The sequence below is a fragment of the Salvelinus fontinalis genome, chromosome 26 (genome assembly GCF_029448725.1).
Source record: "Salvelinus fontinalis isolate EN_2023a chromosome 26, ASM2944872v1, whole genome shotgun sequence".
NCBI lineage: Eukaryota > Metazoa > Chordata > Actinopteri > Salmoniformes > Salmonidae > Salvelinus > Salvelinus fontinalis.
Window position 1 is genome coordinate 5,385,872 of NC_074690.1, and position 14,370 is coordinate 5,400,241.

Here is a 14,370-nt window from a genome sequence, read left to right on the forward strand (position 1 = left end):
ATACCTGAGGTGCCAGCTCCCCATTGGTGATGATCTTATAGGGATTATGGAATAGGGTGAGACTAGCATACCTGAGGTGCCAGCTCCCCATTGGTGATGATCTTATAGGGATTATGGAATAGGGTGAGACTAGCATACCTGAGGTGCCAGCTCCCCATTGGTGATGATCTTATAGGGATTATGGAATAGGGTGAGACTAGCATACCTGAGGTGCCAGCTCCCCATTGGTGATGATTTTATAGGGATTATGGAATAGGGTGAGACTAGCATACCTGAGGTGCCAGCTCCCCATTGGTGATGATTTTATAGGGATTATGGAATAGGGTGAGACTACCTGAAGTGCCAGCTCCCCATTGGTGATGATTTTATAGGGATTATGGAATAGGGTGAGACTAGCATACCTGAGGTGCCAGCTCCCCATTGGTGATGATTTTATAGGGATTATGGAATAGGGTGAGACTACCTGAGGTGCCAGCTCCCCATTGGTGATGATCTTATAGGGATTATGGAATAGGGTGAGACTACCTGAGGTGCCAGCTCCCCATTGGTGATGATTTTATAGGGATTATGGAATAGGGTGAGACTACCTGAGGTGCCAGCTCCCCATTGGTGATGATCTTATAGGGATTATGGAATAGGGTGAGACTACCTGAGGTGCCAGCTCCCCATTGGTGATGATTTTATAGGGATTATGGAATAGGGTGAGACTACCTGAGGTGCCAGCTCCCCATTGGTGATGATCTTATAGGGATTATGGAATAGGGTGAGACTACCTGAGGTGCCAGCTCCCCATTGGTGATGATTTTATAGGGATTATGGAATAGGGTGAGACTAGCATACCTGAGGTGCCAGCTCCCCATTGGTGATGATCTTATAGGGATTATGGAATAGGGTGAGACTAGCATACCTGAGGTGCCAGCTCCCCATTGGTGATGATCTTATAGGGATTATGGAATAGGGTGAGACTAGCATACCTGAGGTGCCAGCTCCCCATTGGTGATGATCTTATAGGGATTATGGAATAGGGTGAGACTAGCATACCTGAGGTGCCAGCTCCCCATTGGTGATGATCTTATAGGGATTATGGAATAGGGTGAGACTACCTGAGGTGCCAGCTCCCCATTGGTGATGATTTTATAGGGATTATGGAATAGGGTGAGACTAGCATACCTGAGGTGCCAGCTCCCCATTGGTGATGATCTTATAGGGATTATGGAATAGGGTGAGACTAGCATACCTGAGGTGCCAGCTCCCCATTGGTGATGATCTTATAGGGATTATGGAATAGGGTGAGACTACCTGAGGTGCCAGCTCCCTATTGGTGATGATCTTATAGGGATTATGGAATAGGGTGAGACTACCTGAGGTGCCAGCTCCCCATTGGTGATGATTTTATAGGGATTATGGAATAGGGTGAGACTACCTGAGGTGCCAGCTCCCCATTGGTGATGATTTTATAGGGATTATGGAATAGGGTGAGACTACCTGAGGTGCCAGCTCCCCATTGGTGATGATCTTATAGGGATTATGGAATAGGGTGAGACTACCTGAGGTGCCAGCTCCCCATTGGTGATGATCTTATAGGGATTATGGAATAGGGTGAGACTACCTGAGGTGCCAGCTCCCCATTGGTGATGATCTTATAGGGATTATGGAATAGGGTGAGACTAGCACACCTGAGGTGCCAGCTCCCCATTGGTGATGATCTTATAGGGATTATGGAATAGGGTGAGACTAGCATACCTGAGGTGCCAGCTCCCCATTGGTGATGATCTTATAGGGATTATGGAATAGGGTGAGACTAGCATACCTGAGGTGCCAGCTCCCCATTGGTGATGATTTTATAGGGATTATGGAATAGGGTGAGACTAGCATACCTGAGGTGCCAGCTCCCCATTGGTGATGATCTTGGCGATGAGACTCCACTTCCTGTTGCTGGTGGCGTTATGAATCATCTTTTTCCTGAGCAGCTCTCCTACTGAGACATACTGGAACCCATAGCACTCTGCTATCTTCAGACTCTGGGTCCCCTTACCACTGCCTGGCCCTCCTGGAGAGAGAGAGAGAGAGAGAGAGAGATACTGTAACCCATAGCTCTCTGCTATCTTCAGACTCTGGGTCCCCTTACCACTGCCTGGCCCTCCTGGAGAGAGAGAGAGAGAGAGACATACTGGAACCCATAGCACTCTGCTATCTTCAGACTCTGGGTCCCCTTACCACTGCCTGGCCCTCCTGGAGAGAGAGAGAGAGAGAGATACTGTAACCCATAGCTCTCTGCTATCTTCAGACTCTGGGTCCCCTTACCACTGCCTGGCCCTCCTGGAGAGAGAGAGAGAGGGAGGGTGAGGGGTGGGTATAGGTGTAGTGATGGGAGGGTGAGGGGAGGGTATAGGTGTAGTGATGGGAGGGTGAGGGGTGGGTATAGGTGTAGTGAGGGGAGGGTGAGGGGAGGGTATAGGTGTAGTGAGGGGAGGGTGAGGGGAGGGTATAGGTGTAGTGATGGGAGGGTGAGGGGAGGGTATAGGTGTAGTGATGGGAGGGTGAGGGGTGGGTATAGGTGTAGTGATGGGAGGGTGAGGGGTGGGTATAGGTGTAGTGAGGGGAGGGTGAGGGGTGGGTATAGGTGTAGTGAGGGGAGGGTGAGGGGTGGGTATAGGTGTAGTGAGTGGAGGGTGAGGGGTGGGTATAGGTGTAGTGAGTGGAGGGTGAGGGGTGGGTATAGGTGTAGTGAGGGGAGGGTGAGGGGTGGGTATAGGTGTAGTGAGGGGAGGGTGAGGGGTGGGTATAGGTGTAGTGAGGGGAGGGTGAGGGGTGGGTATAGGTGTAGTGAGGGGAGGGTGAGGGGTGGGTATAGGTGTAGTGATGGGAGGGTGAGGGGAGGGTATAGGTGTAGTGAGGGGAGGGTGAGGGGTGGGTATAGGTGTAGTGAGGGGAGGGTGAGGGGTGGGTATAGGTGTAGTGAGGGGAGGGTGAGGGGAGGGTATAGGTGTAGTGATGGGAGGGTGAGGGGAGGGTATAGGTGTAGTGATGGGAGGGTGAGGGGAGGGTATAGGTGTAGTGATGGGAGGGTGAGTGGTGGGTATAGGTGTAGTGAGGGGAGGGTGAGGGGTGGGTATAGGTGTAGTGAGGGGAGGGTGGGTATAGGTGTAGTGATGGGAGGGTGAGGGGTGGGTATAGGTGTAGTGATGGGAGGGTGAGGGGTGGGTATAGGTGTAGTGATGGGAGGGTGAGGGGAGGGTATAGGTGTAGTGATGGGAGGGTGAGGGGTGGGTATAGGTGTAGTGATGGGAGGGGGAGGGGAGGGTATAGGTGTAGTGATGGGAGGGTGAGGGGTGGGTATAGGTGTAGTGATGGGAGGGTGAGGGGTGGGTATAGGTGTAGTGATGGGAGGGTGAGGGGTGGGTATAGGTGTAGTGATGGGAGGGTGAGGGGTGGGTATAGGTGTAGTGATGGGAGGGTGAGGGGAGGGTATAGGTGTAGTGATGGGAGGGTGAGGGTGGGTATAGGTGTAGTGATGGGAGGGTGAGGGGTGGGTATAGGTGTAGTGATGGGAGGGTGAGGGGTGGGTATAGGTGTAGTGATGGGAGGGTGAGGGGTGGGTATAGGTGTAGTGATGGGAGGGTGAGGGGTGGGTATAGGTGTAGTGATGGGAGGGTGAGGGGAGGGTATAGGTGTAGTGATGGGAGGGTGAGGGGTGGGTATAGGTGTAGTGATGGGAGGGTGAGGGGTGGGTATAGGTGTAATGATGGGAGGGTGAGGGGTGGGTATAGGTGTAGTGATGGGAGGGTGAGGGGTGGTATAGGTGTAGTGATTGGAGGGTGAGGGGTGGGTATAGGTGTAGTGATGGGAGGGTATAGGTGTAGTGATGGGAGGGTGAGGGGAGGGTATAGGTGTAGTGATGGGAGGGTGAGGGGTGGGTATAGGTGTAGTGATGGGAGGGTGAGGCGTGGGTATAAGTGTAGTGATGGGAGGGTGAGGGTGAGGGGTGGGTATAGGTGTAGTGATGGGAGGGTGAGGGGAGGGTATAGGTGTAGTGATGGGAGGGTGAGGGGAGGGTATAGGTGTAGTGATGGGAGGGTGAGGGGTGGGTATAAGTGTAGTGATGGGAGGGTGAGGGTGAGGGGTGGGTATAGGTGTAGTGATGGGAGGGTGAGGGGTGGGTATAGGTGTAGTGATGGGAGGGTGAGGGGTGGGTATAGGTGTAGTGATGGGAGGGTGAGGGGTGGGTATAGGTGTAGTGATGGGAGGGTGAGGGGTGGGTATAGGTGTGGTGATGGGAGGGGGAGGGGAGGGTATAGGTGTAGTGATGGGAGGGTGAGGGGTGGGTATAGGTGTAGTGAGGGAGGGTATAGGTGTAGTGATAGGAGGGGGAGGGGTGGGTATAGGTGTAGTGATGGGAGGGTGAGGGGTGGGTATAGGTGTAGTGAGGGAGGGTATAGGTGTAGTGATGGGAGGGGGAGGGATGGGTATAGGTGTAGTGAGGGGAGGGTGAGGGGAGGGTATAGGTGTAGTGATAGGAGGGTGAGGGGTGGGTATAGGTGTAGTGATGGGAGGGGGAGGGGTGGGTATAGGTGTAGTGATGGGAGGGGGAGGGGTGGGTATAGGTGTAGTGATGGGAGGGTATAGGTGTAGTGATGGGAGGGTGAGGGGAGGGTATAGGTGTAGTGATGGGAGGGTGAGGGGTGGGTATAGGTGTAGTGATGGGAGGGTGAGGCGTGGGTATAGGTGTAGTGATGGGAGGGTGAGGGGAGGGTATAGGTGTAGTGATGGGAGGGTGAGGGGTGGGTATAGGTGTAGTGATGGGAGGGTATAGGTATAGTGATAGGAGGGTGAGGGGTGGGTATAGGTGTAGTGATGGGAGGGTGAGGGGTGGGTATAGGTGTAGTGATGGGAGGGTGAGGGGAGGGTATAGGTGTAGTGATGGGAGGAGGAGGGGTGGGTATAGGTGTAGTGAGGGGAGGGGGAGGGGAGGGTATAGGTGTAGTGAGGGGAGGGTGAGGGATGGGTATAGGTGTAGTGATGGGAGGGGGAGGGGGAGGGGTGGGTATAGGTGTAGGTGTAGTGATGGGATGGGGGGGGGGGTTGTGAGTGTCTTTCAATTCCATTTTTTTTTCATTTTAAGAACTTTATTGACAGGGGAAACATGTGTTAACATTGACAAAGCAAGTGAAGTAGATAATATACAAAAGTGAAATAAACAATAAAAATGAACAGTAAACATTACACTCACAGAAGTTCCAAAAGAATAAAGACATTTCAAATGTCATATTATGTATATATACATTGTCCTAACGATGTGCATAAAGTCAAAGTTCAAGTACCTCTACTTGCACATTCATCTTCTGCACATCTACCATTCCAGTGTGTAATTGCTATATTGTAATTACTTCGCCACCATGGCCTATTTGTTGCCTTACCTCCCTTATCTCACCTCATTTACACTCATTGTATATAGACTTTTCTACTGTGTTATTGACTGTATGTTTGTTTATCCCATGTGTTGTTGTATGTGTCGAACTGCTTTGCTTTATCTTGACCAGATCGCAGTTGCAAATGAGAACTTGTTTTCAACTAGCCTACCTGGCTAAATAAAGGTTAAATAAATAAAATAAAAATATATCATTTCTCTCTCTCTCTCCCTCCCTATCGCGTTCTCTTTCACCAGCCCTCACTCTCTCTCTTCCACCCTCTCCCCCCCCCCCCTCTCTCTCCTTTCTCCCACACAGCCAGAGGTGGGTTACAACAGAACATTTAGAAATACGATTGACTTATTTTGGTGCCATTCAGAAAGCTGCCAGAGCCCATGGCCTCGGGCATTATGAACTGCTAACAGTAATCTATAGTGGGACTGTTACCATCGTTGTTGTGGTTTTGACCCCAGCAGTAATCTATAGTGAGCTCCAACAGCATTGGGACTGTTACCATCGTTGATGTTGTTTAGACTCCAGCAGTAATCTATAGTGAGCTCCAAACAGCATTGGGACTGTTACCATCGTTGATGTTGTTTAGACTCCAGCAGTAATCTATAGTGAGCTCCAAACAGCATTGGGACTGTTACCATCGTTGTTGAGGTTTTGACTCCAGCAGTAATCTATAGTGAGCTCCAACAGCATTGGGACTGTTACCATCGTTGTTGAGGTTTTGACTCCAGCAGTAATCTATAGTGAGTTCCAAACAGCATTGGGACTGTTACCATCGTTGATGTTGTTTTGACTCCAGCAGTAATCTATAGTGAGCTTCAACAGCATTGGGACTGTTACCATCGTTGATGTTGTTTAGACTCCAGCAGTAATCTATAGTGAGCTCCAACAGCATTGGGACTGTTACCATCGTTGATGTTGTTTAGACTCCAGCAGTAATCTATAGTGAGCTCCAACAGCATTGGGACTGTTACCATCGTTGATGTTGTATTGACTCCAACAGTAATCTATAGTGAGACTGTTACCATCGTTGATGTTGTTTAGACTCCAGCAGTAATCTATAGTGAGCTCCAACAGCATTGGGACTGTTACCATCGTTGATGTTGTTTAGACTCCAGCAGTAATCTATAGTGAGCTCCAACAGCATTGGGACTGTTACCATCGTTGATGTTGTATTGACTCCAGCAGTAATCTATAGTGAGCTTCAACAGAATTGGGACTGTTACCATCGTTGATGTTGTTTAGACTCCAGCAGTAATCTACAGTGAGCTCCAAACAGCATTGGGACTGTTACCATCGTTGTTGTGGTTTTGACCCCAGCAGTAATCTATAGTGAGCTCCAACAGCATTGGGACTGTTACCATCGTTGATGTTGTTTAGACTCCAGCAGTAATCTATAGTGAGCTCCAACAGCATTGGGACTGTTACCATCGTTGATGTTGTTTAGACTCCAGCAGTAATCTATAGTGAGCTCCAAACAGCATTGGGACTGTTACCATCGTTGATGTTGTTTAGACTCCAGCAGTAATCTATAGTGAGCTCCAAACAGCATTGGGACTGTTACCATCGTTGTTGAGGTTTTGACTCCAGCAGTAATCTATAGTGAGCTCCAACAGCATTGGGACTGTTACCATCGTTGTTGAGGTTTTGACTCCAGCAGTAATCTATAGTGAGTTCCAAACAGCATTGGGACTGTTACCATCGTTGATGTTGTTTTGACTCCAGCAGTAATCTATAGTGAGCTTCAACAGCATTGGGACTGTTACCATCGTTGATGTTGTTTAGACTCCAGCAGTAATCTATAGTGAGCTCCAACAGCATTGGGACTGTTACCATCGTTGATGTTGTTTAGACTCCAGCAGTAATCTATAGTGAGCTCCAACAGCATTGGGACTGTTACCATCGTTGATGTTGTATTGACTCCAGCAGTAATCTATAGTGAGACTGTTACCATCGTTGATGTTGTTTAGACTCCAGCAGTAATCTATAGTGAGCTCCAACAGCATTGGGACTGTTACCATCGTTGATGTTGTTTAGACTCCAGCAGTAATCTATAGTGAGCTCCAACAGCATTGGGACTGTTACCATCGTTGATGTTGTATTGACTCCAGCAGTAATCTATAGTGAGCTTCAACAGCATTGGGACTGTTACCATCGTTGATGTTGTTTAGACTCCAGCAGTAATCTACAGTGAGCTCCAAACAGCATTGGGACTGTTACCATCGTTGTTGTGGTTTTGACCCCAGCAGTAATCTATAGTGAGCTCCAACAGCATTGGGACTGTTACCATCGTTGATGTTGTTTAGACTCCAGCAGTAATCTATAGTGAGCTCCAACAGCATTGGGACTGTTACCATCGTTGATGTTGTTTAGACTCCAGCAGTAATCTATAGTGAGCTCCAAACAGCATTGGGACTGTTACCATCGTTGATGTTGTTTAGACTCCAGCAGTAATCTATAGTGAGCTCCAAACAGCATTGGGACTGTTACCATCGTTGTTGAGGTTTTGACTCCAGCAGTAATCTATAGTGAGCTCCAACAGCATTGGGACTGTTACCATCGTTGTTGAGGTTTTGACTCCAGCAGTAATCTATAGTGAGTTCCAAACAGCATTGGGACTGTTACCATCGTTGATGTTGTTTTGACTCCAGCAGTAATCTATAGTGAGCTTCAACAGCATTGGGACTGTTACCATCGTTGATGTTGTTTAGACTCCAGCAGTAATCTATAGTGAGCTCCAACAGCATTGGGACTGTTACCATCGTTGATGTTGTTTAGACTCCAGCAGTAATCTATAGTGAGCTCCAACAGCATTGGGACTGTTACCATCGTTGATGTTGTATTGACTCCAGCAGTAATCTATAGTGAGACTGTTACCATCGTTGATGTTGTTTAGACTCCAGCAGTAATCTATAGTGAGCTCCAACAGCATTGGGACTGTTACCATCGTTGATGTTGTTTAGACTCCAGCAGTAATCTATAGTGAGCTCCAACAGCATTGGGACTGTTACCATCGTTGATTTTGTATTGACTCCAGCAGTAATCTATAGTGAGCTTCAACAGCATTGGGACTGTTACCATCGTTGATGTTGTTTAGACTCCAGCAGTAATCTACAGTGAGCTCCAAACAGCATTGGGACTGTTACCATCGTTGTTGTGGTTTTGACCCCAGCAGTAATCTATAGTGAGCTCCAACAGCATTGGGACTGTTACCATCGTTGATGTTGTTTAGACTCCAGCAGTAATCTATAGTGAGCTCCAAACAGCATTGGGACTGTTACCATCGTTGATGTTGTTTTGACTCCAGCAGTAATCTATAGTGAGCACCAACAGCATTGGGACTGTTACCATCGTTGTTGTGGTTTTGACTCCAGCAGTAATCTATAGTGAGCTCCAACAGCATTGGGACTGTTACCATCGTTGTTGAGGTTTTGACTCCAGCAGTAATCTATAGTGAGTTCCAAACAGCATTGGGACTGTTACCATCGTTGATGTTGTTTTGACTCCAGCAGTAATCTATAGTGAGCTCCAAACAGCATTGGGACTGTTACCATCGTTGATGTTGTTTTGACTCCAGCAGTAATCTATAGTGAGCTCCAAACAGCATTGGGACTGTTACCATCGTTGATGTTGTTTTGACTCCAGCAGTAATCTATAGTGAGCTCCAAACAGCATTGGGACTGTTACCATCGTTGATGTTGTTTAGACTCCAGCAGTAATCTATAGTGAGCTCCAACAGCATTGGGACTGTTACCATCGTTGTTGTGGTTTTGACTCCAGCAGTAATCTATAGTGAGTTCCAAACAGCATTGGGACTGTTACCATCGTTGATGTTGTTTTGACTCCAGCAGTAATCTACAGTGAGCTCCAAACAGCATTGGGACTGTTACCATCGTTGATGTTGTTTTGACTCCAGCAGTAATCTATAGTGAGCTCCAAACAGCATTGGGACTGTTACCATCGTTGATGTTGTTTTGACTCCAGCAGTAATCTATAGTGAGCTCCAAACAGCATTGGGACTGTTACCATCGTTGATGTTGTTTTGACTCCAGCAGTAATCTATAGTGAGCTCCAAACAGCATTGGGACTGTTACCATCGTTGATGTTGTTTTGACTCCAGCAGTAATCTACAGTGAGCTCCAAACAGCATTGGGACTGTTACCATCGTTGATGTTGTTTTGACTCCAGCAGTAATCTACAGTGAGCTCCAAACAGCATTGGGACTGTTACCATCGTTGATGTTGTTTTGACTCCAGCAGTAATCTATAGTGAGCTCCAAACAGCATTGGGACTGTTACCATCGTTGATGTTGTTTTGACTCCAGCAGTAATCTATAGTGAGCTCCAAACAGCATTGGGACTGTTACCATCGTTGATGTTGTTTTGACTCCAGCAGTAATCTATAGTGAGCTTCAACAGCATTGGGACTGTTACCATCGTTGATGTTGTTTAGACTCCAGCAGTAATCTATTGTGAGCTCCAAACAGCATTGGGACTGTTACCATCGTTGATGTTGTTTAGACTCCAGCAGTAATCTATAGTGAGCTCCAAACAGCATTGGGACTGTTACCATCGTTGATGTTGTTTAGACTCCAGCAGTAATCTATAGTGAGCTCCAACAGCATTGGGACTGTTACCATCGTTGATGTTGTTTAGACTCCAGCAGTACTCTATAGTGAGCTCCAAACAGCATTGGGACTGTTACCATCGTTGATGTTGTATTGACTCCAGCAGTAATCTATAGTGAGACTGTTACCATCGTTGATGTTGTTTAGACTCCAGCAGTAATCTATAGTGAGCTCCAACAGCATTGGGACTGTTACCATCGTTGATGTTGTTTAGACTCCAGCAGTAATCTATAGTGAGCTCCAACAGCATTGGGACTGTTACCATCGTTGATGTTGTATTGACTCCAGCAGTAATCTATAGTGAGTTCCAAACAGCATTGGGACTGTTACCATCGTTGATGTTGTTTTGACTCCAGCAGTAATCTATAGTGAGTTCCAAACAGCATTGGGACTGTTACCATCGTTGATGTTGTTTAGACTCCAGCAGTAATCTATAGTGAGTTCCAAACAGCATTGGGACTGTTACCATCGTTGATGTTGTTTTGACTCCAGCAGTACTCTATAGTGAGCTCCAACAGCATTGGGACTGTTACCATCGTTGATGTTGTTTAGACTCCAGCAGTAATCTATAGTGAGTTCCAAACAGCATTGGGACTGTTACCATCGTTGATGTTGTTTAGACTCCAGCAGTACTCTATAGTGAGCTCCAACAGCATTGGGACTGTTACCATCGTTGATGTTGTTTAGACTCCAGCAGTAATCTATAGTGGGACTGTTACCATCGTTGATGTTGTTTAGACTCCAGCAGTACTCTATAGTGAGCTCCAACAGCATTGGGACTGTTACCATCGTTGATGTTGTTTAGACTCCAGCAGTAATCTATAGTGAGCTCCAAACAGCATTGGGACTGTTACCATCGTTGATGTTGTTTAGACTCCAGCAGTAATCTATAGTGAGCTCCAACAGCATTGGGACTGTTACCATCGTTGTTGAGGTTTTGGCTCTGTACTCCAGCACTTTGGATTTGAAATGACACAATGACGATGAGGTTAAAGTGCAGATTGTCGGCTTCAGTTTGAATGTATTCAGTTGTACAACTGACTAGGTTTCTCCTTTCCCCTTTTCCTTTCTATTCTCATCTACAATAAAAAGTGACTCGAAAATGACACAATACATTATTTACCATTAATTTCTATCGGGCATAAAATAAATCAGAAACACAACCTAAACAAACAGCAAATACATCCCAAAAAATGTGTGGAGTCACAGGCTTGATGTAGTCAATGCATGCTAGGAATACTAAACTATAGACTACTTTAATACACATTAATTTAGTTCATTTGTCCCAATACTTTTGGTCCCCTAAAATGGGGGGGACGGGACTATGCACAAAAAGTGCTGTAATTTATAAATGGTTCACCCGATATGGAGGAACATTACACTGACAGTCTCCACTCATAGTCATTATGTCATTTCAAATCCAAAGCGCTGCAGTACAGAGCCAAAACAACATGTGTTGGAGCTCACTGTGAATACTGGCTTTAATCTATGTCTACTGTAAACCCCTCTCCTTTCCTTCAGGGTCACAAGGTCCTCTAACCCTCCAACCAGGGACCGATTCAGACCAGGACACCAGGTGAGGGGACTCCCTAGCCAATAGCCAATCAATCAACCAATCTATCAATCAATGAATCAAGCAATCAATATTATATATTGTCTGTTGTAGACTATATTATATATTGTCTATCTGTTGTAGACTATATAATCTATCTGTTGTAGACTATCTAATCTATCTGTTGTAGACTATATTATATATTGTCTATCTGTTGTAGACTATATTATATATTGTCTATCTGTTGTAGACTATATTATATATAATCTATCTGTTGTAGACTATATTATATATTGTCTATCTGTTGTAGACTATATTATATATAATCTATCTGTTGTAGACTATATTACTATATAATCTATCTGTTGTAGACTATATTATATATCGTCTATCTGTTGTAGACTATATTACTATATAATCTATCTGTTGTAGACTATATAATCTATCTGTTGTAGACTATATTATATATTGTCTATCTGTTGTAGACTTTATAATCTATCTGTTGTAGACTATATTATATATTGTCTATCTGTTGTAGACTATATTATATATAATCTATCTGTTGTAGACTATATTACTATATAATCTATCTGTTGTAGACTACATTATATATAATCTATCTGTTGTAGACTACATTATATATAATCTATCTGTTGTAGACTATATTACTATATAATCTATCTGTTGTAGACTATATTATATATAATCTATCTGTTGTAGACTATATTACTATATAATCTATCTGTTGTAGACTATATTACTATATAATCTATCTGTTGTAGACTATATTATATATAATCTATCTGTTGTAGACTATATTACTATATAATCTATCTGTTGTAGACTATATTATATAATCTATCTGTTGTAGACTATATAATCTATCTGTTGTAGACTATATTACTATATAATCTATCTGTTGTAGACTATATTACTATATAATCTATCTGTTGTAGACTATATTACTATATATTCTATCTGTTGTAGACTATATTACTATATATTCTATCTGTTGTAGACTATATAATCTATCTGTTGTAGACTATATTACTATATAATCTATCTGTTGTAGACTATATTATATATAATCTATCTGTTGTAGACTATATAATCTATCTGTTGTAGACTATATTATATATAATCTATCTGTTGTAGACTATATAATCTATCTGTTGTAGACTATATTACTATATAATCTTTCTGTTGTAGACTATATTATATATAATCTATCTGTTGTAGACTATATTACTATATAATCTATCTGTTGTAGACTATATTATATATAATCTATCTGTTGTAGACTATATAATCTATCTGTTGTAGACTATATTACTATATAATCTATCTGTTGTAGACTATATTACTATATATTCTATCTGTTGTAGACTATATAATCTATCTGTTGTAGACTATATTACTATATATTCTATCTGTTGTAGACTATATTACTATATAATCTATCTGTTGTAGACTATATTACTATATAATCTATCTGTTGTAGACTATATAATCTATCTGTTGTAGACTATATTACTATATAATCTATCTGTTGTAGACTATATTACTATATAATCTATCTGTTGTAGACTATATTACTATATAATCTATCTGTTGTAGACTATATTATATATCGTCTATCTGTTGTAGACTATATTATATATTGTCTATCTGTTGTAGACTATATTACTATATAATCTATCTGTTGTAGACTATATTACTATATAATCTATCTGTTGTAGACTATATAATCTATCTGTTGTAGACTATATTACTATATAATCTATCTGTTGTAGACTATATTACTATATAATCTATCTGTTGTAGACTATATTACTATATATTCTATCTGTTGTAGACTATATTACTATATATTCTATCTGTTGTAGACTATATTACTATATATTCTATCTGTTGTAGACTATATTACTATATAATCTATCTGTTGTAGACTATATAATCTATCTGTTGTAGACTATATTACTATATAATCTATCTGTTGTAGACTATATTACTATATAATCTATCTGTTGTAGACTATATTACTATATAATCTATCTGTTGTAGACTATATTACTATATAATCTATCTGTTGTAGACTATATTACTATATAATCTATCTGTTGTAGACTATATAATCTATCTGTTGTAGACTATATTACTATATAATCTATCTGTTGTAGACTATATTACTATATAATCTATCTGTTGTAGACTATATTACTATATAATCTATCTGTTGTAGACTATATTACTATATTATCTATCTGTTGTAGACTATATTACTATATAATCTATCTGTTGTAGACTATATTACTATATAATCTATCTGTTGTAGACTATATAATCTATCTGTTGTAGACTATATAATCTATCTGTTGTAGACTATATTACTATATAATCTATCTGTTGTAGACTATATAATCTATCTGTTGTAGACTATATTACTATATAATCTATCTGTTGTAGACTATATTATATATCGTCTATCTGTTGTAGACTATATTATATATTGTCTATCTGTTGTAGACTATATTACTATATAATCTATCTGTTGTAGACTATATTACTATATATTCTATCTGTTGTAGACTATATAATCTATCTGTTGTAGACTATATTACTATATAATCTATCTGTTGTAGACTATATTACTATATAATCTATCTGTTGTAGACTATATTACTATATATTCTATCTGTTGTAGACTATATTACTATATATTCTATCTGTTGTAGACTATATTACTATATATTCTATCTGTTGTAGACTAT

The 14,370-nt window shown here is 42.6% G+C and overlaps 1 protein-coding gene across 1 annotated transcript in view; it reads right to left on the reverse strand.

Moving 5' to 3' along the window:
• ak5 (adenylate kinase 5) overlaps positions 1–14,370 on the reverse strand; it is a 230,521-nt gene that overhangs the window by 203,114 nt on the left and 13,037 nt on the right. Inside the window, exon 4 of the mRNA XM_055882419.1 lies at positions 1,878–2,050. Within this exon, the coding sequence (XP_055738394.1) occupies positions 1,878–2,050 (173 nt within the window). The remainder of the gene's footprint in view (positions 1–1,877; positions 2,051–14,370) is intronic.